The sequence below is a fragment of the Bubalus kerabau genome, chromosome 2 (genome assembly GCF_029407905.1).
Source record: "Bubalus kerabau isolate K-KA32 ecotype Philippines breed swamp buffalo chromosome 2, PCC_UOA_SB_1v2, whole genome shotgun sequence".
Classification (NCBI taxonomy): domain Eukaryota; kingdom Metazoa; phylum Chordata; class Mammalia; order Artiodactyla; family Bovidae; genus Bubalus; species Bubalus kerabau.
The window spans coordinates 113,439,474-113,466,511 of NC_073625.1; the positions used below are offsets into that span (position 1 = coordinate 113,439,474).

At 39.6% G+C, this 27,038-nt stretch overlaps 2 protein-coding genes across 3 annotated transcripts in view; one reads left to right on the top strand and one right to left on the bottom strand.

Annotated features, from left to right (window-relative positions):
- The window catches only part of PARP14 (poly(ADP-ribose) polymerase family member 14), a 47,155-nt gene extending 22,145 nt beyond the window's left edge, over positions 1–25,010 (top strand). The window contains exons 7-17 of the mRNA XM_055568378.1: positions 346–582; positions 1,114–1,335; positions 4,611–4,689; positions 6,794–6,943; positions 7,226–7,288; positions 7,619–7,786; positions 11,368–11,571; positions 14,658–15,257; positions 16,727–16,860; positions 22,152–22,326; positions 22,668–25,010. Of these exons, the coding sequence (XP_055424353.1) occupies positions 346–582; positions 1,114–1,335; positions 4,611–4,689; positions 6,794–6,943; positions 7,226–7,288; positions 7,619–7,786; positions 11,368–11,571; positions 14,658–15,257; positions 16,727–16,860; positions 22,152–22,326; positions 22,668–22,957 (2,322 nt within the window). The 3' untranslated portion in view covers positions 22,958–25,010. The remainder of the gene's footprint in view (positions 1–345; positions 583–1,113; positions 1,336–4,610; positions 4,690–6,793; positions 6,944–7,225; positions 7,289–7,618; positions 7,787–11,367; positions 11,572–14,657; positions 15,258–16,726; positions 16,861–22,151; positions 22,327–22,667) is intronic.
- MIX23 (mitochondrial matrix import factor 23) overlaps positions 1–27,038 on the bottom strand; it is a 263,993-nt gene that overhangs the window by 236,577 nt on the left and 378 nt on the right. The window lies entirely within an intron of this gene.

The following is a 27,038-nucleotide window of genomic DNA, read 5'->3' on the forward strand; positions in this document are numbered from 1 at the left end:
CTGTTGCCCCTCCTGAAGGAATTCCCCATCTCCCTCTGCCTGCAGCAACTGTTCCCATTTCTCAGATACCGTGTCACTCATACTGTCTTCACTGACCTCTGAAGGCGCTTCCTCTGGACTCCTTTGGTGAGTCCCTACCATTTATGTGTTGCTTATTGACAGCTACTTTTTGTCCTAGAGTGTTATTTAAATAAGTATCTCTCTTTTGAGGTGGTATTTTAATCTCTGAAAACTTAATCATCTTAGTTGTCTCCCACTGTGCCAAGCCCAGGGGCTTAAATATAGTAATCCTGGATGAATGCTTTTTCTTAGAATTTGAAACAAATTGTTGGTTTTGTTTTTAAGACCCATGTTGTTGTCAACTCCATTTCCTCGGATCTTGAGCTTGATAGAGGGCCCCTTTCCAAGGCCTTCTTGGAAAAAGCAGGACAAAAGCTGCAGGAGGAATTGAAGACAGCTGGACAGGGGGTTGTTGTTGATGTGGGCACTGTTCTTCGAACCAGCGGCTGCAATCTGCACTCCCAGCATGTGCTTCACGTGGTGGCTCCGAACTGGAGAAATGACAAACCGTCATCACAGAAGGTGGGACCTGGTTTTCAATTCTCCAGAAAATTGCGTAGCTCTTTGAACTCTCAATGTAAAGTAGACTGGACTCTGCCTGTCTCTGTTCTGTAATAACATCACATTCTCAGAGCCATTTCTTTGAGCTATAGCTGACTTCTCCCAAGGACCAGTTAATAATATAAATTTACTGTGGTTCTCAACCATTGCTGGGACTCAGGGAAGGGTTGCTGAAGATACCCTTTAGTGAGGAAGGCAAGGTGAAGGCATGAAGAATGGAAGAGAACGAAGGGTCAGAACAGTAACTGCTTTGCTTCTTTCCATCATTGCTGAATGCATTTGAATCTTTTTGGAGGGTCTCACACGTTCTTCCTTCCTTTTCCTCGTTTACTCCTCTATTTTTCCTTCCCCCTTCTCACTGCCCTTAACCTGCCTTTTGTTGAAAGCAAAAAGGAGTAAGCAGAGATCCCATAGTAGCTAAATTCTTGTTCTTTTTGTTTGAACTCTAATTTCTAGGCAAAAATGTATAAGAATGTGCTTTGTTCTTTTCAGATCATGGAAAACATAATCAGAGAATGTTTGGAGATCACTGAGAGTTTGTCCTTAAACTCAATTGCGTTTCCAGCAATAGGAACAGGAAATCTGGGGTTTCCTAAAAACGTTTTTGCTGAATTAATCATCTCAGAAGTATTCACATTCAGTAGAAAGAATCAACCCAGAACTTTACAAGAGGTTTGGTTTCTGTTGCATCCAAGTGATCATGAAACTATTCAGGTATGGTCTTGCTCATTGCTGGTTATTCTGTCAACTGAGCCCTAACATTTTCAAGTGTCTTCTTGGTTTGATAGGTTGTTTCTTTCATGTATTTTCACATAAGAAAGTAAAAGAGTAGTGTGGACTAGTTGTAGTATGGCAAATTTCAAGCAAATGTATGCATATAGAAAAAATTTGACTTATTAAGAAAAATTTGAAACATATACAAAAATAGACAAAATATTTGGCTTCCCTTGTAGCTCAGTTAGTAAGGAATCTGCCTGCAATGCAGGAGACCTGGGTTCAATTCCTGGGTCAGGAAGATCCTCTGGAGAAGGAAATGGCAGCCCACTCCAATATTCTTGCCTGGAAAATCCCATGGACAGAGGAGCCTGGCAGGCCACAGTCTGTGAGGTCGCAAGAGTCAGACACGACTTAGCGATTAAATTACTACTACTACTAGGCAAAGTAGTATAATGAAATCCCTTTATCCATATTCATCTTCATAATTAACAACTTATGGCCAGTATGTTTCATCTCTACCTCCATTTATTTCCTTTCCTTCCATATTATTTTTGAAGCAGATCCCATATATACATTTTACCCATAATTGATTCAGTATTTGTTTTAGACATTAGGATTCTTTTTAAATTCTTTTAATGTAACCTAACTACAATACTATTTCACACCTAAAAGAAGTTGGCAATCATTCCTTTATTTCATCAATTATCAAGTCAATGTTCATATTTCAAACTATTTCATAAATATTTTATTGTGTTTTTATAGCTTGTTTGAATCAGAATTCAAATAAGGCCCCAGTATTGCAATGGAGTTGACATATCCCTTAAACCTCTTTAATCTATAGAATTTCCTTCCATATTAACATAGAAATTTTAATACATAATATAAAAGTACTGTGTGGTCCTACAAATAGGAGAATGTCAAAATAATATACAACTGAAGGACTCAGCACATCCCCATAGGAGTAAGATGGTTGGGACCAGAAACACCAGAACCATCTTTGGTCATAGAGAGTTCATCAACCAGCTCACATTTGCTGAACATCAGCTGTGAGTAAGCTGCTGGAATCAGCATTACGGGAGAACAAGAAGCATTTAATAAGAGGCCATTATTCCTGCCCTCCAAGTCCTTAGAGTCCAGGAGAGTAGATGATATTAAATGTTTGAAAAGTTCCATAATAGTGCAAGAAATAACAGATTAAGGCTAGCTATCTAAGAGATGTCCATATATCATTGGACCAACTGAATTTTTAGGTCATACTTTTTTTTTTTCCTCTCTCTAGCTACTACCTTTAAATACTCTGGAAGCAAGCAAATCTAAATTCTAATCAGACAGCTAAACCCCCTGAGCAGTACATGTGGTCAATTTAGTTGGCGCACGTAACTACAGTCATTTCTAGTCAGTAAATGCTTTTTGAACAGTCTCCCTATGACTTGCATTGTACAAAGTGATATGGATTACAGAATGGGTATATAGCATGTACTCTCCCTCCTACAAATCATAATTACTTGGGGAGCTAAGATTTGTACACATAAAATGAACTAGAGAGATGAAATGCTGAGTTTTTGAATGAATGGCCAGGTTCATTGAAGGAAGTGAGTCCTATGACATGATCTGAACCCTCGAAACTCACTATTTCTGTGCAATCTCAGCCCTTCATTATCTTTCCTAAAGATTCAAATTCTTCAAGTATTTGATAAAGGGGTTAGCCTAGACAGACACTGTTACTGCCACTGGAAATAGTATTGCTTTTCCATACATGGCTGTGACATTTTTTCTCTTAAGACTTGTAAAGAGAGTTAAGCTTTGGTTTTATTTGCCCCCAAATAAGCAAAACTTATTGAAATATTTATAGGTGGAGACTATAACAGAGGTTGCAAACAGAAGCCTGCGGTCAGAATGGAGCCTCTAGATATGCTTTATTTGGGCTGCTTTTTTTTAAACAATTTGACTCTGTTGCTGGCATTTAAGAATCAAACATGTCATATTAAGCTCCAGCTGTCCACTGTGACCTAAAAATTCAAAAATTCTGGCACATTGGACATGGATATGAGCCTGAACAATTTGCTGTGGTTGAATGGCAGCTACTCTCTAGTTCCCCGGAGTCAAACCAGTCCACCTTTACCCCTGTCCACCTTTACCCCCGTCCACCTTTAGTCCTGTAGCCTGCCTGCCTGGTGCTTGTAGTAGTCTTTAAGCCTGAGACCTTGGCTCTATAGTCACTTCTGTCTGGTCCTCTTCCCATTATTGTATAAGCCTTTTAGTCAAGATGTTACTTGTTCATTTCCAACAAAATTTCCTGTTGCTTGTAATAAGGAGGAAGAAAGTGATGATATTGGTGTGTCACTACCAGGCAAAGAAATGGAATTCCAGCCTCTAACTCCCAAGACACTACTCCCCTAGCTATTTCTCTCCTGGTACAAATAAGTTAAAAACTGAAGTGTCTGGGTCCTTGTGATTGTCTTTCTCTTAACACTGTATTTTTGACAACAGCAAATATTTGGTTTTACTGATTATGAAAATAATACATCTTCATTGTAGAAACTGAACAAGAAATGCATAAATTCTTTTAGCTGTATTTCATTCCAGTCTTCTTTATATATGTGGACTTTTAAATGTGGGACTATGTATTTTAATAGCATCCTTTTTTCATTTAATAGTATAAAATAAGCTTTTCCCTGTTCTATTAACTATTCTTTAAAAATATGATTTAAAATGGCTGCCAAATACTCCAACATGAAAGTAAAAGTGTTAGTTGTGGCGTCGTGTCTGACTCTTTGTGACCCCATGGACTGTAGCTTTCCAGGCTCCCCTGTGCATGGGATTTTCCAGGCAAGAATACTGGAGTGGGTTGGCATGCCCTTCTTCAGGTGATCTTCCTGACTCAGGGATCGAACCTGTGTCTTTCACATTGAGGGCAGATTCTTTACCATATGTGCCACCAGGGAAGTAAATACTACAGCATATGGGCATACAAAAATTTATTTAACCATTTTCCTGTTGGAGTTTTAAACTTTAATTTTTTCTCAGTTGCAAACAGCATTGTAATCAGTATCCTTATATTTATATCTTTGTTCACATCTTTGATAATTTTCATAGTGTATATTTCTAAAAATAGAGTTTATGAGTTTTTGTAACTTAAAAATCTATAATGAAAATAAATAATACGTTGAGAATTGTTCTCTCATAAATGTGCATGTAGGATCAAAATGTCTGAATCAGACTGATTTATCTACTGAGAACTGTGGTGGTTAAAACTGTATTTGTATTTCTAGGCATTCTCAGATGAATTTGCCAGAAGAGCTAATGGAAATTTCATCAGTGACAAAGTTTCCAAGGCTGAAAGTACACAAGGTTCAGTAAAGCTTTTAAATAGAGGAATTATTTATAATTGCTAAATGACTATTCAGTGAGAAGTAAAACAGGATGATTTTTATGAAAAAGTCAATTTGTGATAAATATTAAATTATATTCCATATACCTAAGCATGCAAGACACTGGTCATATTTATGTGATCTGGGGTGAAAGAGTAGGCTGGACAAATGTAATGTGTACAATCGGTTTTTAAGTGATGATGAGGCTACTAAGGATGATGTGATAAGTGCTTTCAAAAATAGATACACTTAAAGAAATAAAACCAACCAAATGCTTCTCCTCTGTCAAAGTTACTGTTGTATATTTGAGTTTATCCTGTTTGGAGTTTGCTGAAGCTTCTTAAATCTGAACATGTATGGCTTCCGTCAGACCTGGGAATTTTTCAGTCATTTCTTCAAATATATTTTTCTGCACTCGTCTCTCTCCTCTCCCTCTGGTGCTTCAATAACACAAATGGTAAGCCTTCTGATAGTATTTCTGAAGATCTGTTCTTTTTTTTTTAATTTCCATCTTTTTTCTCTCTGTTCTTCAGATTGGATAACATTTATTAAGCTACCTTCAAATTCACTGATTTTTTTTCTATCTACTATACTATATATAGCCTATCCAGTGAACTTTTAATTTCAAACATTGTCTTTTAAGTTCTAAAATGTCCATTTGATTCTTATTTTATAGTTTATATTTCTCTGTAGAGATCCTTATTTTTCCTTTCATTCCAGATTATTTTCATGCATTCAAATGTGTTTACTTTGCCCTCAGGGAGTTATAGTAGTTATAGTAGAGCCTTTAAAAACTGTCTGATTATTCCAACATCTGAGTCACTTTAAGATTAGCATCTATATTAAGCATCTTTATACTTAAGAATTGATCACATTTTCCTGGTTCGTTGGGTGACAAGCAATTTTGGATTATAGAATGGGCATTTTAAACATTATGCTGTACGACTAGGGTCCTGTTAAAATCCTCTGGAAAATGGTCATTGTTTCCTTTGTTTGAGCAGGCAGCCAGTCAGTTAGCTTCATTCTACAAGTTCTGCCTCACCTTATGTTTGGGCAGTGGTTAAGATCAATTCCATTCCTAAAGCCTTTGCTGTGCAGCTTGGGTCTACCCATGTGCAGTCATACAGAGAACAGGGGGTCACCCTCTCCAGCTCACTGCCCCAGCATTCCCCTTACATTGTCTTGCAGAAGGCTATTCTCCAGGTCTTCTGGCCAGAAGGACAAGGTTCTGTCAGAGTTGAAGCTGTGAGTTCTGTTGCCTTGAGTGATCAGAGTTGCCCTTGGGCAAAGCAGAGGGGGTAGGGAGGGGACCTAACAAACAAAAAGCCAAGGATTTCTTGTATAGCACATAGACACTTTTCAGACCACAAGTCCCTTTTTTTTTTTTTTTCTGATTCTTCTGGACAGGAATATAGAATCTCCCTCAGTTTTAGCTCCCCGTGGTGTCACTGTGGAGTTCTACATCCAGGGCACCTTATACAGGGTCTAGATTTAGAAAGGAAAAGTACGGGAAAAAATGAGGCTTCTCTGCTCTTCTCTTCAGCTCACGGGGACCCATTTTCTCAGTCCTCTGGCCACAAGACAGACATTCTCTGAGAGTTTTGCTGCCTGTCTTCATTGTGTAGTTCTGTAACGAGGGCCATGCTTGGGTCAAGGCTGGGAGATAAAAGAGGAAAAATTACCAAACAAAATGGGAAGCACTAAAGGCTGCTTCTTCCAATTCTGACTCCCTTCCCCCATTTGCCTGCTGCTGTGAACGCCTCGGTTCTCCGAGAGTGGCTTTTTGTTTGTGTCCCATGTTTTCACTTGTCATCAGTGGAGAAGAAAGGCTCAAGTCGACTAATCCACCTCGGTCAGCAACTGAAGTCCACGTTCGATACATATTATATTTTATAATCCTTTGCCAGAAACAGACCATCAGGGGCTCAGAGGCAGGGCCAAGTTAAATGCCAGAGATCACATAGAGGGGCAGAGAGAGAGAGAAAGAGAAGGTTGAGCGGGGCACAGGTGAGGACCATGAAACCTAAGTCATTCTTGCTATTGCTGACTTGTTACCGACTCCATTTTTTTTTTTCCCTTGTTAGATTTCTATGGAACTATTTCTAACCCTGATTTAGGGGTGTATGAAATGGAGATTGGGCCCATCATTTTCCAGGTAGCCTCTGGAGATATCAGCAAAGAAGAGGCAGATGTGATCGTAAATTCAACATCAAAGTCATTTAATCTCAAAGCAGGTACTTCCAGAAGCTTGACTAGTGTAATCCTCACAGTAGAGCCCATGAAGTAGGGCTCCTATAGCCAAACTGGTTTCTACAGCTCTGTCTTATTAATACTAATTAATAATTTTTAAATTGTTTTGACATGGTTTCTCATAATTGGGAACAGTTCTTTTATGAATTTTTCTTCTTTGTTATCACAAATACCCTAGTTATAGGATTCCTTCGATGATGGTGAAAGCGTTTAGACTGTGAGGCAATCATTCTGATGTGTGTAAATATCTTGATTTTCTCATGCAGGGGTCTCCAAAGCAATTTTAGAAAGTGCTGGGAAAAATGTGGAAATAGAATGTTCTCGCCAAGGTAAGGCACAATGCTATGTTTTGATTCTAAGTTTTAAGTGGAAGATTGAATATGGGAGGCTGTGGAGGATGAGGAAAGTCGTGGGGTTGGGAGGACAACATATTGATCTGGAAATCATGCCTTTTACTGAAGAATTCCTGTTGCAGTGAATCAGAAATGAAAAGTAATCTCCCAGTTAATAAGAGAAGTGAGATTCATCAGAGCTAGTATTTCAGGAGTTTCGTATTCACAGAGAATACTTTATCTTCCAATTCAGACATTTTCCTTTTTAAACAATCAGAGAGTGGGTTCAGCCTCTAATTTTCTGTCTTTTTGTCTCATGTTTCCCAGCTCAACAGGGCCACAGTGATTATATAATTACTGAAGGTGGGGGTTTGAAGTGCAAGAATATCATTCACGTCATTGGTGGAAATGATGTCAAGAGATCAGTCACCTGTGTTTTGCAAGAGTGTGAAAAACGCCATTACTCGTCTGTTTGCCTCCCAGCCATCGGGACAGGTTTGTGGCCTCTGGCTGTCAAGGCTGAATCCCAAGGCGACCACTCTCCCTCGGATTTGGTGCTGATGGTTAATGTACTTACTGCTGAGTCGGCATCAGTCAGTTTCCTCAACTCAGGGCAGCCCCTGAGGGAAGGAGCAAAGCCTGAGGGTAGTTTAAGTAAAAGGGAAAAATGAAGAAAAGTGAAGAGAGTATTGGCATAGTAGACATTTGCTTTCTAATATGGAAGAGAAGGGAGAGAAAAAGTCCGTTTCTCATTACTTTTATCCACTCTTTTCTCTTTTTCACCCCCTAAACATGTCCCATTGTTTAGTCTTCAACTTCCCCTCTACCCCTCTTCACTGAAACACCAGTGTGTGGACTTCTGCTTCCTCCAGACAGCATGGCCATCCCCTTCTCTTGCCTCCTCAACAAGGGGCTGGTCACGGGGCATCTCGGCCTCTCAGTCAACAGAACTCGGTGGATTCTAATGAGTCAGAAAATCTAGGCCTTCCACGGCCTGCCTGCCTTTTTGGAGTTTCTTGTTTTCCTCAAACTGTACAACGATTGTATGAGTCTTCTTTTATAAGGATGGTGCTTTGGGCTTATCATTTGTAAGGTGATGCTCTCTGAGCTGCTTCCCCAGGAATCTGAGTCATGTGCCTGAATCAGGTACTCCTGCTTGGTCTCCCTTAAGGGAGCTGCTCAGGCTTGAAGTGGCTGGAGATGACTGGTCCCAGAGAGAGAAGGCACAGCACTGGGTTAAACATTCCATTGCTCAGGAATCCAAGTTTGAGTGTCTCATACTGGCATTTTAGGCCCTCCAAAAGCTTAGCTTCATAAACCTAACCATCCTTGTTACTTTCAGGGCCTTCTTCTTTTCCTCCATCCCATATTTTGATTTCTCTTATATTTTTCATTCTTCTTAATTTTCCCACATAGAATGTTATGTCTCTTTGGTTCTCCATATCTGAAAGTATGATTTATATACCCTTTATTCTTCCATTCTCTTTGTAGTATCATTCAGTCCTAGCAGATTAGCCAATGTATTATCTGTCTGTCCTGATCTCTGTCATTTTTAATGGACACCCACTAATGACTCTGTAGTCTCTACCTCCATCTGCTTTTTCCTCTGAGCTCCAGTCTTGTGTTTCTGCCTTAACTTTAATTGTGCCAAGAAAGCAGGCAGCCTCAGAGTGGCACTGACCTCCCCAAGGGAGTCCCTGAGTGGAGTCAGAGAAGAAATAAGGAAATGAGGCAGTTTTAGTTTTGTATAAATATTTCTGGGTTAGTTCAAACCTGTTGTTTTTTCCACTGACCTGGTTGCATTGCTGGTCTGCACAAATAAATCAAGGTTAGCAATTTCTTGCTCGTCTATTTTCCCCGTCGCTACCCCTACCTGAGCAGGCCCTTAGACTAACAGATGGACGAGTTTGCTTCCTTAGTGGTGTTTATGAGTTGAGACTGTAATCGAGACAGTTGCTGGCAGTATAAAGGAAGCCCTCTCCCTGTTCCTCACAGGCACCTGCTTGAGGGGAGAGAATGGGCACTCAGTGTTACCTGCAGGCATCTCAAGCTGAAAGCAAACTCTGAACTCCAGTTCACTGTCTTCTCCCCACACCTGCCCTTCCTCATAACCCCAAGCATGTTAAAAATATCACTTTCTATCTAGAATCTTTGATTCTACACTCTTCCCCACTCCTGTGTGCATTAGCTTATTAATCAGTTTGATGACTAAGAAAAAGGTTCAGTTCAGAAGAGGCACCTGACCTCTTATGAGACACAGATATGTTAGCAAACAATCACAGTGCAGTGTGGCATGTGAAACATACATGAAGGATGTGGGTGGCAAAGGACAGGAGCAAGTGAAAAGCCAGTTGGTCACTTGGCCCTGCTGACTTTAATTCCTGAATATCTCCTCAACCCCGATACCCAGCTCTTCATTCTGGCCTCTTCTTTGTTCAGCTCTTATCTTTTGCCTAAACCTTTACTTATAGACTCCGCTTTAGAACTGGGCTCCCTGCTCCAGTGCTTCCTCCATTCACCCCTCTATTCCTGGTTTAACTTTCTAAAAACCAGATCTGTTCCCCTGAACACATGAAGTTCAACGTATCACACCCCTTACATAGTTCTATCTGGCATAGCCTTTCCCTCAGTTTCCCATACTTTACCTGTTGAACACCTATTTATCCCCACATGCCACATCCTCCGTGTCCGAAGTGCTTAGATTGTTGAGAGTGGATGAATGTATCTGAACACTACCATTTAGATTCTTCCAAATATCATGGAATAACTACAGCTTTACAATGAGAGTTTCTCTCTTCCTCTGATCATGTAATCAAAAAACCGTGCACAAACCCTCTGGGTTTGTTTTATATGGGAATTGTCTACATTGCTACAGTTGTCTCCATAGCCAGGTCAGAGAGGGTTGCTGTCCTCTCTGCAATAATAGTGGGCACAATGAACAGGGATAATCCAAGTGGGCCTTTCATCTATCACACCAAGCGACCCAGGGGATTTTCACATTGCCTGCCTCCCTCCCTCAATATCGGAGAAGGCAATGGCACCCCACTCCAGTACTCTTGCCTGGAAAATCCCATGGACAGAGGAGCCTGGTAGGCTGCAGTCCATGGGGTCGCGAAGAGTCAGACATGACTGAGCAACTTTGCTTTCGCTTTTCACTTTCATGCATTGGAGAAGGAAATGGCAACCCACTCCAGTGTTCTTGCCTGGAGAATCCCAGGGACGGGGGAACCTGGTGGGCTGCTGTCTATGGGGTCGCACAGAGTCGGACACGACTGAAGCGACTTAGCAGCAGCAGCAGCAGCTCCCTCAATATGATAGCTGCTATTCATATGGAACTGCTTCCCTGACTTTTCATGAGTCTTTTCAAGGAACTTTCATACTCTTATTTAGGCAGTAGGCTTGGGAAATCAAGATATGAAGCATGTTTAATATAGGAAAAGATCTTGCTCGGGTTGCAGCCTTGAACCTTGCAACTCAGCTAAAACTGCACTGACTGGAGGAGGCAAAACTTCTTGGAGGCTCATGGATAATTTGTGTGCAAAGAATTACAGATTATAACAAATAGCTTATGGATTTAGGTATCTTACAGAATTAGCTCATTTTAAATCAGGTACCCAAAGACATCTGAGAGAAAAGAATATATCCATAAAGTCAAGAAATGACTCAACAAAAAGTAATCATTGTTCTCTTTAAATAGCAGTATATGTCAACATACATTATCATCTTTTACTTTTTCTGGGTCTTTTAAGGACACTAGTGAGCCAAGAGAGGTTACCTGTGCTCTGTAACAGAGGGACACAGTGAGCTGGGATCAGCTGAATAGAGCAAATAAGAACATCAGACACCAAGTTATGTTTCATTGTTCATTGTTGGGCTGTTCCTGATGTCCTGGAACAAAAAGTCCCCATTGCATCCAGGACTTCAGGAGTGTTTACTGATGCCTTGTTAGTAAAGTCCATGGTGATGAGAGTTGAAGAGTGGGAATTTATTCTGAGAATTGGAATCCCTAATTTATTCTTCACTCTTTTCCAGTTGGGCCTTTTCCCCCTAATTATTTTTATTATTTGCCTTTCCAGGTAGTGCCAAACAAGACCCAGATAAGGTTGCAGTAGCCATACTTGATGCCATTGAAGAATTTATTCAGAAAAAATTAGTCCAGTCTATGAAAAAAGTTAAAGTTGTTATCTTTCAGCCTCAAGTACTGGATGTGTTTCGTGCCAACATGACAAAAAGAGGACATCAGGCTTCTTTCCAACAGTCTGTGATATCTAAAATAGCATGTGAGTTGTTCATTTTTATGAAATACATGTTCCTAATATTGATGTTACATGAGAAACAGCTATCCTTTTTTGGTAGTTTATTAGCTGTCTTCCAGTTTTATGGAGATATAGTTGATATACATCTCTGTATAAGTTTAAGATACACAACATAATAGTTTGACTTATATTATTGTGAAATGATTACCATGATCAGTTTAGTTAGCTTCCATCATCTCACATAGATACAATAAAAGAGAAAACAAAGAAGAAAAGAATAATTTTTTTTCTTGTGACAAGAACTCTTAGAATTTACTTTCTTAACGGCTTTCATATACAGCATATAGTAGTGTTAACTGCAGTCATTAAAGAAGGTTTTTGGACCCAATTTCAATGTATGTGTGGAGGCTTTCCTGTAGCCACAAGCAATTCTCAGACCCCAGCAGGATGTCTGAGGATTCAACTTGGTTTTGACATCATCTACTCAGAGATGGAATCAGATTCCACAGGCAAAGGGCTCTCAGTGTAACAAGATGGCCCTCCACTTTCGATGCCAGTCACAAGCCAAATACTGTATATATGGGAAAAATATTTGGCCATTCAGATGACCAAATATATTTTTTCTGATAAATCACAATATCATAGTCATCATTCTGTATATTACATTCCTGGTACTTATTTACCTTGTAATTGGAAGTTTGTATCTTTTGACTACCTTTCTCCAGTTGCCTTCAACCCTTGCCCTCCAGCCTCCTAGTGACCACAAGTCTGATCTCTTTTTCTATGAGGTTTTTTTTTTCCAAATTCCTCATTATCAGTTTGTCTCTCTCTGTCTGATTTGAAATTAGCTAATCTTTAATGAACTAACACAAAGAGAAATTAAGATGCATTTATAATTGCATCAAAGAGAATAAAATCCCAGAAATAAATTTAACCAAGGAGGTAAAAAACCTATACTGTGAAAACTATAAAATATTGATGAAAGAAACTGAAGAAGATATAAGTAAATGGAAATATAGTTTATGCTCATGGATTGGAAGGATTAATATTGTTAAAATAGCCACACTGCTTAATGCAGACTGCAGATTCAATGCAATGCCTATCAAAATTCCAATGGCACTTTTCACAGAAGGTAGAATAAACAATTTTAAAATCTGCATGGAACCACAAAAGATCCCAAATAGCCAAAGCAATCTTGAGGAAGAAGAACAAAGCTAGAAACATTATACTTTTTGATTTCAAACTATATTACAAAGATACAATAATCAAAACAGTTTGGTACTGATAAAAATAGACACAGAGATTAATAGAGACCAACACCATAGACAGCCCAGAAATAAACCCATGCACATATGTTTAATTAATTTACAACATGGGAGCCAAGAATATACAGTAGGGAAAGGATAGTCTCATCAATAAACAGTGTTGAGTGCTTGCTTCAGAAGCCTATGAACTGGACAGCCACATGCAAAAGAATGAAACTCGACCACTATCTTACACTGGACACAAAAATCAAATCAAAACAGATTAAAGACTTGAACATAAGACTTGAAACTATAAACTCCTAGAAGAAAACATATAGGTAAGCTCCTTGACATTGGTCTTAGCAATGATTTCTTTTTAGATTTGACACTAAAAGTACAAATAGCAAAAGCAAAAATGAGTAAGTGTAACTACATCAAACTAAAAAGCTTCTGCACAGCAAAGGAATTCATCAACAAAATGAAAAGGCAACCCACTGAACGGGAGAAAATGTTTGCAAATTGTATATCTGGTAAGGTGTTAACATCCAAAATATATAAAGAAACTCATTCAACTCAATAGAAAAAAAAAAGCAAACAATCTGATTTTAAGATAGAGTTATCTGATAGACATTTTTTCAAAGAAAGATATACAAATGGCCAATAGGTATATGGAAAAGTGCTCAACATTATTAATCATCAGGGAAATATAAATCAAAATCATAATGAGTGACCACCTCACATGATGAACAGCTATTGGCAAAAAGACCAGGGATTTTCTTGGTGGTCCAGTGAAATTAAAAGTCTGCTCTTCCACTGCAGAGGGCACAGGTTTCATCCCTGGCTGGGGAACTAAGATCCCACATACCATGTGGCATGGGAAAAAAGAAAAAAAGGATTAAAGACTCAAATATTAAGACCTGCCCATAAAACTTCTAGAAGAAAACATAGGGGAAAATAAATGATAAAAAAAAAAAGACAAGAAATAACAATTGTTGGTGAGGATGTGGAGAAAAGGGAAAACTTATGCTCTTTTGGTAGGAATGTAAATTGGTACAGCCACTGTGGAAAACAATATGGAGGTTCCTCAAAGGATTAAAAATAGAAATACCATATGATCTAGCAATTCTATTTCAGGGTATTTATCTGAAGGAAATGAAATCACTTCCTTGAATCCATGTTCATTGTACCATTGTTTTCAGTAGCCACAACATGGAATCTTTGAAAGCTGGATTATAAAGAAGATGTTATATATGTATTTCATTAAATATATATGTAATGAAATATTACTCATCTTGTCCCTATTTGAAAGCTAGGCTTTTCCCACCTTCAAAGTAGCTTTTAAGACACCAGTACTCTCAAGAGGGAGGGGAGATTTATATATATGTACATATATATATAATGCAATATTATATATAAAATATATATAATGAAATATTCTATATATAATGAAATATTACTTAGCCATAAACAAGAAGGAAATCCTGCCACTTGCAACAACATGGTTGGACCTTGAGGACATTATGATAAGTGAAATAAGACAGAGAAAGACAAATACTCAATGACAGCCCTTATACGTGGAATCTTTTAAAAAAATACTGAACTCATAGAAGACAGACTGATGATTGCCAGAGGTAGGGTGGGTGGTCATGGTGGGCAGAGGGGAATGAGAGGTGGGTGAAATGGGTAAAATTGGTCAAAGGAGTAAAAACATCCAGTTATAAGATGAGCAAGTTCTGGGAATGTAATGTACAGCATGGTGACAAAGAAAGAAAGAAAGTAAAAGAGAGAGAGGGAGGGAGAAGGAAAGGAAGGAAGGAAGAGACAAAGAAAGAGAAATAGCTAATCTTCTTTTCTTTTCTTTTTTAGCATTTTTGGGCTTCTCGAGTAAATCTCCCAAAAAACAGACTCTGGTTTTAGAAAAGAAAACAGAATTAGCAGTTTTTCAGGTGTGTGGTAAAAATGTAAAAAATGTGGAAAACGCTCTCTTGTGGATACAGGACCTCATTCAAATGGAACAGTGTCCCTACAACAGTGAAGATGAATGTATCAAAAACTTTGATGTAAATGAATATAAAGAATTGAATGAGCTTCAGAAGAAGCTAAATATTTCCATTTCCTTGAACCGTGAAAGACCTTTGATTGAGGTCTCTGGAATTACCAAAGATGTGATACAAGCTAGAAATGCAATTGAGGACATGATCAAGAGAGTTAGATTGTCCAAAGAACAGGAATATCTGGCAGATCGTACCAGTGATTTTGTAGAATGGCAATATGAGGACTATAATAATATATTTCATAGTTTTGACAAAATAACCAACATGCAATTGGAGGATGCAAAGAAACAAAAGAGAAAGACAATTGATGTCAAAATCAATAATCAGAGCTACACAGTGGACTTGAAGACATACACTGCTACAGATGCAAAAGGAAACAACTTATCTGTTCAGCGCCATACAAAATCTGAAGGTAACTCAAACTTTCTTCTTGCTGTCCATTACTTTATGCCTGTGTTGTGTGTTGTACATACATCAGAATGTTGTTCAAGTAGATAAAATCCAAGTAACCCTCATGGAAGAAAATAGAAAACTTGGTCTCTGGGTTGAAGGAGCTTACACTTTGGCCAGGAAAATACAGCATGGGTGCACCCAACAGCTGATCATCATTATCTTCATGGTAGCAATAGTCAAACGTTGCATTTGTTCTCAACTCTGCAGTTTATAAGCTTCCTAGGGTTAGTTTTGCTGACAGGGGTTGAGGGTAATGGCTGCCTCAGTCAGGACAGGAAATGCCATGGGCTGTAAAGTAGCCTAAGGCTTTCTAGAACAAAAGGAAAACAGTTAGAGAGTGGGCCCTTGGGGTCTGTGACTAATGACTGAGTGCATGGGGAGCCTGTAGGGTCTCCCCGAGTCACTTTCTCCCCTGCCTGAGGATAAGAATCCCTGACACAAACATTAGGAAGCAGCCTTCAAGGTTCCTGAGAAGGGAAAGCTCGTCTTGTGTAGACAGTTATTCCTGCCTTTGAACCACAAAAATCCCCCACTGAAAACTACTAAATGGCTTTCAGTACATTGTGAGATCAATGTGACCGATTCCTCAGACTCTGAGCAACCCTGGGGAAATGACAAGTACAGCAGTCTGTTTGGCAGAAGGGGAGGCAGAGCTGCCGCCCCCAGCCTGCCACAAAGCTAAACCTGCCGCCCACCCAACTCTTAAGGGTGCTGCGAGGAATAATGGAAGAATGGGTCTGAAGGATGTGGTAGTGGTGGTGAGTTCTGGCAAAGAGCCATGCATTTGTAAGCAAAACATTAATGACTATTTATTGCAAACATTGTAGGAAAATTGTTTATATTGCAAAATTATTAAATTCTGACTGATTAGAGACTGAGCAGACTATGTGGCTGAGTTATACTACACCAAGAGTTCTCAAATCTGAGCATGATCAAACCTGTAGGATGCAGGTTCTACCGTCAGAGATTTTGATTCAGTAGATCTGTGAGAGCTTTTTGTTTGTCTTTGTTGTTGTTTTTGGCTGCGCTGGGTCTTCATTGAGGTGAGGGGGCTCTTTGTTACAATCTGTGGGCTTAGTTGCTCTGCAGCATGTGGGCTTTTAGTTCCCTGACCAGGGACTGAACCCGTGTACCCTGCATTAGAAGATGAAGTCTTATTCAGTGGACCACGAAGTAAGTCTCTGTGAGGGTTTTTTGTTTTTTTTTTTTTTAAACAAGCATTATAGTTGGTTCTGATTTGGGTTATCTGTGGCTCACATTTTGGAAACGTTCTTCTAGAAAGATAAGAGGCTTCTTGTACACTTCAAATTAGGAGATTGTAAAACAAGAGCACAAATGATAGTCAGTTTTTCAAAGCATACCAGGAATATGGACTATGTAGATGAGGCTTCTCAGGTGCGAGGGAGTTTTCAAATGTTTGTTTTGCAGTTGAGCTGCCCCCATACTGGAGTGATATGAAGCAGCAGAAAGTCTGTGTGGTTGAGCTACAGCCTCATCATCCAGAATACAGAACTGTGGCGAGCAAGTTTCAAGAGACCTGTGCACAATTCAAAATAGAGAAGGTAAGCCTTCTGCGGACATGGGGATTCTCAATGGTAGAAAAAGGGCTGTCATGGTCCTGGATAAATACATTTTCACTCTCATTTGTTTTATCCCAAATTAGAATATTTTATGGTAATTAGGTTTTAAATTCTAGATCCTACTCCTGTCACTATGATTACTGAGTCATTGAGCTTCTTGTGTTATTACTGTATCACATTAGATTGTAATACGATATTATAACACTATATATTTACTTTGTGAAGCAAGCTAACAAAAATGCCTAAATATGGCTCCTGAGTTGGAGTTGATAACCAGCAAGCACGACAGAGAGACACAGGGAGGCTCCTCAGATCAGGGTTGTATGCTTCTGCACCACCACTCACAGGTCGGCAGTGCCTTCTTCCTTGATAATCCAGTGGTCCCTTCCTTGTTCATTTCCTTTATTTGGGCATCTTCTGCTTTTAAATAGTAGTTTAAAAAGTTTGCTTTTTGAAATTATTTTCTCCTTGGATTTGTACGGCAATATTATTTAGATGCTTTCTTCTCCTTCTTTTAACTAAATTTCCTTTCATTATCTCTGGTATGTGTTTCTCCTCTAAACCCCTAATCCTAGCTTACCCACAGATTTATATGTTGGTATCCTGTCTCTGCTGGAGAAGGGAATGGCAACCCACTTCAGTAGTCTTGCCTGGGAGATTCCATGGACAGAGGAGCCTGGCAGGTACAGTCCATGGGGTTTCAAGAGTTACCCACGACTGAGCAACTAAACCAGCACCACCATTCTGTCTCCTCACTTTACCAAGGATTATTTTTACTCTTCTCACCTGCAGCTATTATTTCAGTGTTGATAGTTCTCAAATCAGCATCACCAATCTAGATCTTTGACTCAAGCCCTGGAACATACCAATGGCCTAAAAAATATCTCCGCTTGAATATCTGTCTGCTAATTCAATTTCCCTAAAGCTTATCTCATCATTTCCCCTTCCTTCCCACTTCCTGTCCTTGATTCCATCACTTTCTGAGGAAAGCTAGAGATCTTTGAGTACCTTCCTTTCATCCATAATAACAAGTCTTTCAATAAGGCCTATATTTTCTTTCTCTGCAAATTTTCTCTTATTCTCTTTTTGCACTGCCACCACTCTGTTATTTATGTACTTAAGTGATGATAATAATAATTCAAAAAAGATTTGAAGTGTCCTACAAAGCTGTCCTTCAAATAACATAAATAAATGAAGAAAATGGACAAAAAAAGAGGGTAGGGAAATTAGTTTCCTAATACTGTTAGTACCGTTAGTTTACAAAAATACATAACATGTATTTTATCAGGTCCTAGATAGTTACTCGGAGAAGGCAATGGCAGCCCATTCCAGTACTTTTGCCTGGAAAATCCCATGGATGGAGGAGCCTGGTAGGCTGCAGTCCATGGGGTCGCTAGAGTCAGACACAACTGAGCAACTTCACTTTCACTTTTCACTTTTCACTTTCATGCACTGGGGAAGGAAATGGCAACCCACTCCAGTGTTCTTGCCTGGAGAATCCCAGGGATGGGGAAGCCTGGTGGGCTGCCGTCTATGGGGTCGCACAGAGTCAGACACGATTGAAGCGACTTAGCAGCAGATAGTTACTAGAAGAGGCCCTCAAATTCATCCTTGTGCTTCCTAGTAGACAATGCATAGAAGTAAACGCTCAACTTTAAGTTTTATGTCTATAAATCAAAGAGCAAGCATTTGATTAAGAGACTTAATGCTTCACAATACTGAGACTGACTCCTGAGAGAGTTCTCCTGTGAATAAGTACTAGAGAATATCTTCATAGTCATACTCACAATGAATTCAATATCAAAGTTTGTGCCAGTGTATTTTGTTTTAGTCTCTCAATATAGGAAGGAGAGGAATAGGTGAGAGATTAAGAGGTACAAACTTCCAGTTGCACAGTAGAGGAGTCACAGGTATGAAGTGTGCAGTGTGGAGAATATAGTCAGTAATTATGTCACATCCTTGTATGATGACTGATTGTAGCTGCACTTATTATGGTGATCATTTTGAAATACATGGAAGTATTGAATCATTATGTTATATAATAGGAACTAGCATGGTGTTGTAGGTCAATTATACTGCAAAAGTAAAAAGACTCATCATAGAGAAAGAGATAAGATTTGTGGTTGCCAGAGGCAGGGGGTACCAGGAGAGGGAATGGGTTGAAAGGTAGGCAAAAGGTACAAACTTGTGGTTATAAGATAAAGGAGTCCTGGGGATGTCATGTACAACATGATAAATATAATTAACACTGCTTTCACACACTATGTCATGTGTGATAGTTGTTGGGAGAGTGGATCCTAGAGTTCTCATCACAAGGAAAAAAATTGTTTCTATTTCATTAATTTTATATCTTTATGAAATGACGGGTGTTCACTGGACTTGTGGTGGTTAGTCAAATCTCTATGCTGTACACCTTAAACTTATACAGTGCTATATGCATGAAAACTATATCTTGATAAAACTGGAAGAAAAAATAAGCTTGCCAGATAGATAGATAGATCCCTCTATATAAACCTGTTGAGCAGAACAATTGTATGTGGTACCAAGAAAATGTAATTCAAGTACACAGCTCAGTGATGATCTGGTTCTGGGAGAAGTTTCATTCAAAATACCAATTACAGTCCTCTGGGGGTCGGGCTCTGGCACACTGTGATGAGATGCCAATTCTGGATTGAGCAGGATTACCCAGGTGACCGGAAATGTTTGCAGCGGGCCCTGAAGGCTTACCATGTGTTGACAGACCTTCACTAGAGAAATGACTTCACTCTTTTGTAGTGGAACCCTTTTTTCAAATAAAATCTTTAAAAATATATGTATTTATTATTTATTTTTGACTGTGCTGGGTCTTCGTTGCTGCAAGTTTTCTCTACTTGCGACGAGCGGGGGCAACTCTCTAGTTGCAGTGTGCTGGCTTTTTGTTGCAGTGTCTTCTCCTGCTGAGGGGCACAGGCTCTAGGCGCACGGGCTTCAGTAGTTGTGGTGCATGGGCTCGTAGTTGCAGCTCATGGTCTCTGGAGTTGTGGCACATGGGGTTTGTTGCCCCACGTATGTGGGAACCTCCTGGACCAGGGATCAAACCCAAGTCCCCTGCATTGGCAGGCGGATTCTTAACTTACTGGACTGCCAGGGAAACCCTCAAATAAAATCTTATGTGAAATCTTGGTCTATGACACCAGTAAAAGCAAAGCTTTAGATTGTACCTAAAAGCAGATTGTACCTCCACAGAGGTATCTGTAGTACAAAAACACTAACATGAAAAATGGGTGGTCTGTCATCCTCCATGACTGTCATGTCCTGTGACTAAGATTTGTAACATTTGCTTTCTTCCCCCTTGCTGTTTTTCCTGAAACAACTGAAAGTAAGTTGCAGATATCATGACACTCCTAAATATTTTAGCACATGTCTTGTAAAATAAAGGCATTCTCCTAAATAGCACAAATATCATTATCTCATTTAAGAAAGTTAGCATTTTTATTTAATAATATCCAATAGAGAGTCAATATTCAAATTTCCCCAGTCAATCAAAACAGCTTTCTTAGAATGTCCCCTCAACCCCTGCCTCCATCTGGATTCACACTTTGTACTTGGTCATTATATTAATATCTCCCTCATCTCTTCTGATCTAGAACAGTACTCCTGCATTTTTAAACATTATTTTTCATGATACTGAAACTTTAGAGGAGTTTAAGCTAGTTGTTTTATAGAATATTCCACATTCTGACTCTATCTTGCCTAGATTCTTTAAGAATCCATGCAGTTTTCTTATAGATTCAAATTTGTTTGATTCCTCATGGAATCATTTAAGTTATTCCTCTGTCCTCTTTATTTCTGGTAAATTTACAGTTAGGTTGAAAGTCTTGGGTAAATTCAGATAAGTTTTTGCAAGAATATTTTTTGCAGGTAATGTATCAAACTTTTTATTTTTATTGAACTATGACCATAATTTTAAATAATTATCTTTCAATTAAAAATAAATAAATTTTAAAAGAATGTTTCAAAACTCTGTATGAATAAAATTTTAAGGCTTTAAAAAATGAGTAAAATAGGGCTCCCTTGGTGGCCCACTGTGGTAAAGAATCCACCTGCCAATGCAGGAGACATGAGTTTGATCCCCGACCTGGGAAGATCCCATATGCTGTAGAGTGGCTAAGCGCTTGTGCCACGACTACTGAGCCTGCATGCCCTAGAGCCTGTGTGCCATGACAAGAGAAGCTACCACAACGAGAAGCCTCACCCCCAACTAGAGAGTAGTCCCCACTCGCCACAACTAGGGAAAAGCCCTTACAGTGACAAAGACCCAGAACCATAAATAAATACAATTATTTTTTAAATGAGTAAAATTTAAAGTAAATAGAAATAAAATGGAAGTGGACAGTTTGAAGATTAAAAAGTTAGTTGTAGGCAAAAGGAAAAATAAAATTTAAGATTATAAATTGGATCAACAAAATACATGATAATGCTGAGACTTGGAACTAGTGGGCAAACTATCTTAAATAAAAAACTAAAACTGAAAAAATAAAACAGATTAAGGCATGTAATAATGGTGTCAGACTTGAGAGTTCTTTGAACTAGAAGATTCTGACCACAGAGAACCTCCACCTTGTGCCTAGTCATAAGGGTCCTAGCCCCCTTCGCCCACCCCTCACTCTTTCCCAAGTCAACCTTATGAAACTGCCACTACCTGGTGATTAGGGGAATGCAGAAACTGATCTGAAATCCAAGGCTCAAGGAGTTTCCACCATGATCCTGGAGGCCAAAGAGTATGGTCAAAGCATGGCCACTTTGGTCTATAACCAGATCCCCTCCTATTCCACTCTTCCAACTGGACCAGAGATTAATTTTCACTAATTAAAATTTCCTTTTTGCCTAGACACTCTGGTTCTTCTCCCCGTTAGAACATGGCTAGATAAACCAGTATCCCAGATCTGGGGACGAGTGCAGCGAAGTGACAAAGTGAGATAGATGGCAACAGGAGTAGTGAGAAGCTGGAGAGGCTTTGGTCAGCCAAGGTCATATATTGAGGACTTACGATCCTATACATTGTCTGCTCTCATATGGTGCATAAAAGATGTTGAAAATTAAATTCTTACCTAGGCCTATTTCTCTGAAACTCTAGACCTAAAAAGATTTCTGAATGCAGAATGTGTCATCTGGCATTGAATTTGCTGTTTATTGTAATCTGTACTTAAGAAAAATAGTGGTCATGTTTCATCTCCTGCATCTTGCCAAGGGCTCTTAGCAGTGACAGGAAATTTTTCCTTATTGAATTGCAGATTGAGAGGATTCAGAATCCAGAGCTCTGGAAACACTATCAGACAAAGAAAAACAGCATGGATGCCAAGAATGGCCAGGTGACCAATGAGAAGCTGCTCTTCCACGGGACAGATGCTGACTCAGTGGCACTTGTCAACGGAAAAGGCTTTAACCGCAGTTACGCTGGAAAGAATGGTAAGGAAGCACGTAATCTGGCTGCTTCAAAGGAGGTGTCAGCCATGAGAGTCCAAGCTGGCTGGGGACAGTGTGGATGGCATTGTGTTCTCTCATGGTTGGGGGCTATGCGACAGCCAAAGTTTTAGGTTAGACTCAGTATATTTCATCCCAAAGGGGCTGACTGGCCCTCCGGGGTGGAGGAATGATTTTTAAAAATTAAAAACACACACAAAACTTTTTAAAAGAGGCTTTAGAAAGAACCGAACATTATTTTTAACATTATTTGACATACTGGATCAGTGTGTCAAATTATGGACTGATTGGAAATCCTTAAGGATGGTTTGTTTTTCTTGTCACAGCTACAGCCTATGGAAAGGGAACCTATTTTGCTGTCAATGCCAGTTACTCCGCCAGTGATGTGTACTCCAGACCGGACTTAAACGGGAAGAAGCATATGTATTATGTGCGAGTACTCACTGGATGCTACACACTTGGAAACAGATCATTAATTGTGCCTCCTCCAAAGGACTACCAAAATCCTACTGACTCATATGACACTGTCACAGATTGTCTGCAAAATCCAAGTTTATTTGTGGTATTTTATGACTACCAGGCTTACCCAGAGTACCTCATTACTTTTAGATATTAACATTTTGGTAACCTTTGCAGAAGATATTATTTATCTATACATATCTAAGTGTAAAGCAAGTAGTAGTTTTTTGTTTTTTTTTTCTCTAACAGCTTTTTCTAAGATCAAAGGACCTTTGTCACTGAAATCAGACTTTCTCCAGCCTCTCTTTCATAACTGGAATAAACCTATCTTGAGAGCAATAAATTTGAGAATTTAAATCTGATAACTGTTAGCACAGTGTGTCCTTAATCATGGACATCAAATCTGTAGAAGTACAGGTGTGTCATTTCCTTCCAGGAAGGAGAGAATAACATTAATCTTAAAGGCAGGGGACACGGTGACACAGTTTCAGCTGCCACTGACATGTCAGGACCCCATACTGCTGTGGGGAGCACAGTATTACACCCCATACATGGTGTCATGTCAGGACCCCATACTACTGTGGGGAGCACAGTATTACTAAGTGGATGGGGCTGCTGTCTTCCCTCGCTGCAGGAATGGTGTCTAATTCTTTTTATCCCTGGGCTGAGGTCTATGCATAATGTACAATGGATGCTCTACAAGTGTTTCATAAACTAAGAATGAAGAAGTCCCAGTCAGACTCCTGACCAGCGGGAACCATCTCTTCAACACCCTTGACTTACTGTCACTTCGCTGCAAACTGAAGAGATTCCATCACAGGGAACTGTATTCTTCTCAAATCAGCTGGGACACATGGCACTGCTCTGGTCAGGGCTCTGGGACTGCAGTGTTGCCATGCCCTGCACAGGCCAGGGGCTGGGGTCTAGCTTGGGGACTAGGTGAATCATGTCCCATGGAGTTGTGCAGTATAGCAGCCCGCTCTCCAACTGGTCCTTTTTCATGATGAACCTAAATCTGCCTTCTTGTAACTTCTATTCGTGGTCTTAGTTCTGCCCAGCAGAAAAAGGGATAATGCCTGCTGTGTCTTCAGCATGAAACCCTATATTAAGTGTGTTAAATAGCTTATTTTCCTTGGCAGCCTAGCTGTTGATGATTTTAAACCCTTGGGCATAAATAAACCAAAGGAATTAAGCAGTCATATTACTAATTTGCTAACCCCCTATCTATTGGATAGTAATGAAAGTTTCTTTTATAATTTCCCTAATTTCAGATTCAAACATTATTGAGTACCTAAATTGTACCATGTAGTATAATAGGTGCCTTCATACAGTGTTTATTTTATTCCCCCAACACTTTTAAAAAAATTATATCCCCATTTTAAAGTTGAGGAAACTACTGCTTAGAGCATGAGAAGCTTCCTTGCCTGAGGTCCCCTGCATAACAGCCCTGAGAGCCAGCGACTGAATCTGGGTCTGTGTCTTCAAGCCTCTTGATCTTCCTACTGTAGAACATGGCCTCTAGGTTAATGTTACTGACTCAGGAACATCTCAGACAATGTGTATATTATCCTCATATTTCCATGGCCTTGTCCTTTCTGGCTTTGGTTTTCACTGTAGAGGCTCTTCATTTTGAAGTTCTGAAGGCCAAGAGGCCAGAGCTGTGCCCATGGGGAGCCAGGATAGATGGTGAACTTGGATGGTAGGGGTCACCAGGAGGATAAAGGCACTCTTTCTTGGCCTCAGGGAGCAACACCTACACTTCATGTAGAGGAGGTTGAGGAGCCATAGTGGCCGCTTCATTAAACACAGACATCTTGAAATTTTTCTTGCTGTTGCTGTTTTTTAAGTGGATTAGCAGACTCTTTATTGCTTAGGAGTGGCTTCTTAGTCACTGGCATCTGAACTTGGGCTTGACAGTGAATATAAGAAATAAAATGGAGAGATCTGCTCTCTTACTTGTTCTCCATTGGTTTAGGTAACTTAGGCAAGGCTGAATATCAGGGTGTACTGTACCAAGTATGACAGTGATGCAGTCCATAAATGTTACAGTTGCCCTCAATCTAAGGAATACATTATACAACAAATGGAACATGGCCAATATTTTATAATAACTATATATGGAGTATAACTTTTGAAAACTGAACCACTATATTGTATATATGTAACAAATAATACTGTACATCAACTGTACTTCAATAAAATTTTTTTACAATAAATATCATTTCTTCCTTTTTGATTAAAATACTTGGAAGATGTTATTTGGTGATTAAACATCTTTATCCTTTTTTTTTTTAATTTTAATTTTTAGTCATATATTTTTTATTCTATTAATAGAGATTTCTAGGGTTTCTTTATCCTTAAGGGCAAGTACAGGAGAGCCTGATGATAAACACAGGCCACTGCTGATAAAAGACCACAGTTAAACTTGACAGCATCAAGAGAGCCTCAGAGTATTAATAACATTCAACTGAAAGGTGCAGGAAGGGCACAGTACAGCTTTAGCTCAGCAAATCTGAAGGGCAGATTTGCCCTTCAGTATTTAGCAGAAGCTAAATTCTGGAAATAGCTACTGCTATTTAGTAAGAAGAGCTAATATTTTAGTAAGGAGCTATTTAGCAGTAGCCCCTGCTAAAACAAGTCCACTTTGAGCCTGTGTTAGGTCTTGGTGGTCTACTCCAGGGCCAGAGATTCTTAAACTTTTTCGCTATTTGAAGCACCTGAGGTGCTTGCTGAGACTGCAAATTCTGGCCCATCCCAAAGGAGTCAGATTCTATAGCTCTGTAGAATGGTACCCAGATATCTGCATCCTCAGTAAGCCCCTCAAATGATTCTGATATCCCTCATAATCAGAGCTGTTTAGGACTTTCATGGGTCTTAGGCACCTTCACCTTTGTGGGCCCCTTACTCCATGAAAAGTTGCTACTGCATTGGTATAACCATGAATATATCGAAGTTGGATTCTTTTTTTTTTTTTTTTTTTTTAAGAGACTAAAACATTTTTGTAGACCTTAAAAGCTCAGGGGCCCCAGCCATTGTGCCTACCAGATAGGTCACCCTGCTAATACCTGGATACTGTAATTTTAGGTGTAACAACTTCAACCCCCTAACCTCTGGATGGGGCTTCCCAGGTGGCACTAGCGGTAAAGAACCCACCTGCCAATGCAGGTGATGTAAGAGATGCGGTTTCAATCTCTGGGTTGGGAAGATCCCCTGGAGAAGGGCATGGCAATGCACTTCAGTATTCCTGCCTGGAGAATCAAAATATTTATTTAATAATTGATTTCACTCATTTGGGCATGCTTAGCTGGGAAATATAGGATGAAATGGACCCCTGCTTGGTGGCTGACAACCTCCCCCTTTCAATTATCTTTTCTCCCTCTTATAATCCCAATTTGCAGATAGCCAGGATCTCTTTCTGTGTCATAATCTCTATCTCTATAAAATTAAGATATTATCTCCCAACACCCATTTACATTTAGAATCCATTCACATCAATGTCTTAACTCTCTACCCAGGTCTCTGCATGCCAAAGACCTTTAACAGAATTCAGTACGTTGACTGAGAACAGCTTTCAAACTTTTCCGACCCCAACATACACTAAGAAGTACATTTTATGTCAGGCCTAGTACACATACAGATATAACTGAAAATATTATGAAATATACTTACCCCGAAAAAAATGCTTCCTGGACAGTTTCACAAAATACATTTACTACCAAATTCACTGAAATTATGTACTCTTTCATTAAAAGAAATCCTGGTCTCACCCACCAAATTGATTTTGTGACTTGCTAATGGGTCATCCATGGAGTCAAAAAGAGTCAGACATGACTTAGTGGCTGAACAATAATGGGTCACAATCTACAACTTGAAAAACAATGCTTAAAGAAGCAGCAAAGATAGCAAAATATTTGGGAGGGAGGGGGTGAGGCAAATCTCCATGAAGAAGGATATGTGGGAATTCTGGGTGAGGGAGGGGTGCATGCGTGCTCAGTTGTGTTGATTCTCTGCAACTCCATGAACTGTAGCCCGCCAGGTTCCTCTGTCCATGGAGTTCTCCAGGCAAGAATACTGGAATGGGTCTCCATTTCCTATTCCAGGGGATCTTCCCAACCCAGAAGTTGAACTTGTGTCTCTTACGTCTCCTGCACTGGCAGGTGGATTATCACTGAACCACCTGGGAAGCCCATGAGGAAAGGGGTGAGGGAATTTTGAGTGAAGAAGGGTGTGGGGGAGCT